General features: G+C 53.1%; 1 protein-coding gene across 1 annotated transcript in view; it reads right to left on the minus strand.

The window, feature by feature from the left end:
- Positions 1 to 791, minus strand: part of col9a3 (collagen, type IX, alpha 3) — a 76,695-nt gene extending 75,904 nt beyond the window's left edge. Inside the window, exon 1 of the mRNA XM_078418893.1 lies at positions 637 to 791. Within this exon, the coding sequence (XP_078275019.1) occupies positions 637 to 702 (66 nt within the window). The 5' untranslated portion in view covers positions 703 to 791. The remainder of the gene's footprint in view (positions 1 to 636) is intronic.
- Between the last annotated feature and the right edge of the window lie 4,450 nt (positions 792 to 5,241).

A 5,241-nucleotide genomic window follows, 5' to 3' on the forward strand; every position in this document is an offset into this window, starting at 1 on the left:
ATATAACTCACAACCGGCGCCTCTCCGTTCAGGAGGAGCGGGGGCAGATGGATATTGGTGGCGCTTTGCCCCATCCCGGGCCGCCCAGTGGGCTTCCCCCTCCGCCAGCATCGCCGCGGTGGGCCGGGTAGCCCCCCGCCTCAGTGCGGGGAGCGGGTCAGACCCCCGGGGTGGTCCGGAGGGTACACGGGATGCGGGAGGGAATTGGCCCGGGAGGGGGGGGCAATATGGGAGATGGGGGAGAGAGTGGGGGGAAGAATGGTCCAGGAAAGGGGGGAGGGTGAGTGCGGTCGAAGTATTGTCCAGGGGAGAGGGAAGGGGTGGGAGCGAGTGTGATCCGGTTTCTTAGGGGGTGGGGTGGTGGAGTGTTGTTTTGGGGGGTCAGTGTATTCTGCGGGGGGGGGTTGAGCGTAGACCCCCCCTCCCCCACCACACACCTCTGCCCGCTTCCCTACCTCTCTCCCGCCAGACGCTCTCACTCCCAGCCTCCGACCTGGGGTAACATCGCCCTCCCCCCCAACCTCTCCCTCGCATCCCCCCTCCTCTATCTACCCCCCGCCCCCCCCTCCTCTATCTACCCTCCCGCCCCCCACCCTCCTCTACCTACCCTCGGACCCCCGGCAGCCGGTGCCTTACCTGGGCTCCGGGATGGGCGAGGAGGTGGCTCAACACGAGTAGTCCCAGCGCTGAAAACGCAGCCATGCTCCCCGGCTCTCCCGTTCAGCTCCCGCTTTGCACGAAATAGTGGACAAGACCAGGGCAAGGATAACCCCTAGACTCCTGTCGACTGCTGCCCGTGTCCACTGTGATTGACAGCGCCTCAGCACAGGGGCGGGGGACTTGGCAAAACCTTCAAAGCTTCACTCCAGCATTAAACCCTCCCCCCTCCACTCCCCCACACCCAGCATGTCCCCTCCCTCCCTCCCTCCACTCCCCCACACCCAGCATGTTCCCCCTCCCCCATACCCCAGCATATTCCCCCTCCCTCCACTCCCCCACACCCAGCATGCTCCCCCTCCCCCACACCCCAGCATATTCCCCCCTCCCCCACACACCAGCATGCCCCCCTACCCCACATACCAGCATGCCCCCCCCTCCCAGGGCCGTTTTTACAACATTATGGGCCCCCGGGCAAAACAGTGTACTGGGGCCCCTACCGTTACTCTCCCCCACCCCCCTTTCCCTACCAGCCCCCCCCCCCCCCTGTCGTGCCGGCGAAAAGCACTTACCGAAAAGCACTTAGCGATGGACTTAGGGTGCTACATTGTTGCGAAAAGCACTTACAGATCGCTGTGAGAAGCACTTAGTGACCGAAAATGTTGCGAAAAAAGCACTTATTGAACCTACATTTTAAAAGTAGTATTTATTTATTGCAAGTCACTTAACATACACAGATCAGCATGGGGCCCCTATGCTCGTGGGCCCCCGGGCAAGTGCCCATCAGGCCCATGCGTTAAGACGGCCCTGCCCCCTCCCCCACACACCAGCATGCCCCCCCCCACCACTCCCCCCACACCCAGCATGCCCCCCCCATCATTCTCCCACACACCAACCGCCGGGATTTAGCTAGCGCCGGACGCTCAGTAACTCACCCCAAGACCCAATCAAACACCCAGCTCACAAAACGTCTGCGGTGGCCCCCGTCTTGGCAGAGGTGGTTGAAAGGTGGGCGCTGGAGAGGCGGAGAGGTTTTGCGAGGACTCTTCTAAGTTTAAGGGCGGCACAGTGGCGCAACTGGTAAAGCCGCTGCCTTACAGGCTCAGAGACCCGGGTTCGATCCTGACCTCGGGTGCTGTCTGTGTGTGTGGAGTTTGCACGTTCTCTCTGTAACCTGTTGCCCGGTTAGGAAGTGCGGGGTTTGTTGGTTAATTGTCCCTCTGTAAATTACCCCTAATGTGCTGGGAGTGGATGAGAATATGGGATCAAATAGAACCCGTAGTCGATCCCGACTATAGATCCCGACTACGGGTGCTGTCTGTACGGAGTTTGTACGTTCTCCCCATGACCTGCGTGGGGTTTCCTACCGAGATCTTCGGTTTCCTCCCACACTCCAAAGACGTACAGGTATGTAGGTTAATTGGCTTGGTAAATATAACAAATGTCGCTAGTGGGTATAGGATAGTATTAATATGCGGGGATCGCTGCTCGGCGCGGACCCGGTGGGCCGAAAGGGCCTGTTTCCGCGCTGTATCTCCAAACTCTGAACTCTAAACGTGATGGTCGGGATGACCCGGTAGGGCCGAAGGATCTTTTAAACAGAAACATCGTCGCTCCGGGAAAGGCAGCAAGTTCCTTGGTTCAAGCAGCGTTCAAAGCTGAAACACTGGAGGAACTCAGTGGGTCCGGCAGCATCTGTGGAGGGAATGGACAGACGGCGTTTCAGGTCGGGGCACTTCCTCACAGGCTGAAGAAATTATAGTCCCGACTCGAAATGTCCCTCCAGACATGCTGCCTGTCGTGCCTGACACGCTGAGTACCTCCAACGTTGCGTTGTGCTCGAGATTCCAGCATTTGCAGTATTTGAGATCCTTATGTCTCCAATTCAAAGTTTAAACCAATCCACACTCTGTGGTTTATACCGCCATCGAAACAAGCACAAATGTCAAATCAAGTTTATTGTCATCTGCACAACTGGGGTGAGGTACGATGGACATCTTGCTTACAGCAGCATCACGGACACAAGAGTCAGACAGCATAAAAATCATCAAATATAGATAATTTACACCGTGTATAAAATTATGAGAGGCACAGATAGGGTAGACAGTCGGAACCTTTCTCCCCTAGATGGGAATGTCAAAGATCAGAGGGCATAGTTGTAAGGTGAGGGAGGGCAACGTTTACAGGAGATGTGCAGGGCAAGGTTTTTTACAAAGAGGGTGGTGGGTGCCCGGAACGCGCTGCCGGGGGTAGTGGTGGAGGCAGATACGATAGTGGTGTTGAAGTGGCGTTTAGATAGGCACATGGATATGCAGGGAATGGAGGGATATGGACCACATACAGGCAGAGGAGATTAGTTTTTTTTGGCATTATGTGTGACATGGGCATTGTGGGCCGAAGGGCCTGTTCGTGTGCTGTAGTGCAAAGCAGTGTAAAGAAAAATACCATGCAAAAAACAACTCTAATATCAAGTCCGCGTCAACCAGCAATCAATCACCTTGCATTATCTTACACACTCAGGACAATTTGCCAAAGCCAATTAACCTACAAACCTGTACGTCTTTGGTGTGTGAGAGGAAACCGGAGCACGTACAAACTCCGCACAGACAGTACCCAAAGTCAGGATCGAACCCGGGTCTCTGGCGCTGTAAGGCAGCAACTCTACCCCTGAACCACCATGTCGCCTTCAAGACATTAGTTCAAAACACAATAAGAATATGGTGGGTAGAGTCTCTCTCTGTAGAGAGACAGTGGGGTGACAGTAAGGGACAGTGGGGTGGAGCAATTGGAAGATCGGTGAATGACTACATGGTGGCCATCCCACCTCCTCATGTCAAGGTCAGATCAACAAGTCCATGGGGTGGATTATGGAATCAGAGAATGGTCGGGCACATGCTGGCCAACATGGACTAGATGGGCTGAAGGGCCTGTTTGGGTATTGTTTCTTTCTATGAACCTGATTGCTGGTGGCTGGAAGGAGGCTATTCTGCCCATTGGGCGTCTGCCTTCCTTTAATGGAGCAAACTCCTCATTTGCATTCCTTACTCATTCCTTTAGCTCTACAACATTAAAACCGAAAATGCTGGAAACACTCAGCAGGTCAGGCAGCATCTGTGGAGGAAGAAACAATTAATGTCTTAGGTCTGGGACATCATAATTTCTGGACTTGAAACATTAATTGTTTCTCTTTCCACAGATGCTGTCTGACCTGCTGAGTGTTTCCAGCATTTTCATTTTTTATTTGAGATATTCCTGTACTGTCTGCTGAGACCAACAGGATCTTCCAGTTGCTCACCATTTCAAACCTTCCTGCTTCATACTGCTGGGTTATAAGCTGCCCAAGCAAAATATGTGCTGTTCCTCCTGTTTGTGTGTGGCCTCACTCAGGCAATGGAGGATGCCCAGGACAGAAATGTGAATGGAACGGGATTTTAAATGGTGAGCAACCGGGAGATCCAGCAGGCCCTGGTGGATGGAATGCAAGATTTTGGCAAAGCAATCGCTTAATCTACGCTTGGTCTTACTGATGTAGTGGAGGGCACATCGGAAAATGGAAGGCAATAGATGAAGTTGGAGGAGGTGCAGGTGAACCTTTCTCACGTGGAAGGGCTGCAGGGGTCATTGATAGAGGCGAGGGAGGAACAGGTGTTGTATCTCCTGTGGTGGCAGGGAAAGTACCTAGTGAAGGGGCGAATGAACCAAGAGGCTGTGGAGAGAATGGGCTCGATGGGAAGTGGAAAGGGGAGTTTGGGAAGTGGTGACTGGTGGTGGGGCCATGTTGAAGGTGGCCGAAATGCTGGAGAATGATGGGTCGGATGTGGAGGTTGGTGGGCTGACAGGTAAAGACCATGATGAACTGTTTGTTCCGTCTGGAGGTAGGAGACAATAGACAATAGATGCAGGAGTAGGCCATTCAGCCCTTCGAGCCAGCACCGCCATTCAATGCGATCATGGCTGATCACTCTCAATCAGTACCCCGTTCCTGCCTTCTCCCCATACCCCCTCACTCCACTATCCTTAAGAGCTCTATCCAGCTCTCTCTTGAAAGCATCCAACGAACTGGCCTCCACTGCCTTCTGAGGCAGAGAATTCCACACCTTCACCACTCTCTGACTGAAAAAGTTCTTCCTCATCTCCGTTCTAAATGGCCTACCCCTTATTCTTAAACTGTGGCCCCTTGTTCTGGACTCCCCCAACATTGGGAACATGTTTCCTGCCTCCAATGTGTCCAATCCCCTAATTATCTTATATGTTTCAATAAGATCTGCCCTCATCCTTCTAAATTCCAGTGTATACAAGCCTAATTGCTCCAGCCTTTCAACATACGACAGTCCCGCCATTCCGGGAATTAACCTAGTGAACCTACGCTGCACGCCCTCAATAGCAAGAATATCCTTCCTCAAATTTGGAGACGGGGCTGAAAACAGAACAATGGGAAACAGAGGAGACGAGTTGGGCCGATGGGCCTATTTCCGTGCCGTATGACTCTTTGACTCGTTTTAAATTCATGTATCGAGCTTTTTCAAGTTGTTTGATGACAATTCTATGAAATGAATTGGGCATTTTATTACATTAAAACCTGCT

The sequence above is a fragment of the Rhinoraja longicauda genome, chromosome 22, assembly GCF_053455715.1.
Source record: "Rhinoraja longicauda isolate Sanriku21f chromosome 22, sRhiLon1.1, whole genome shotgun sequence".
Lineage (NCBI taxonomy): Eukaryota > Metazoa > Chordata > Chondrichthyes > Rajiformes > Arhynchobatidae > Rhinoraja > Rhinoraja longicauda.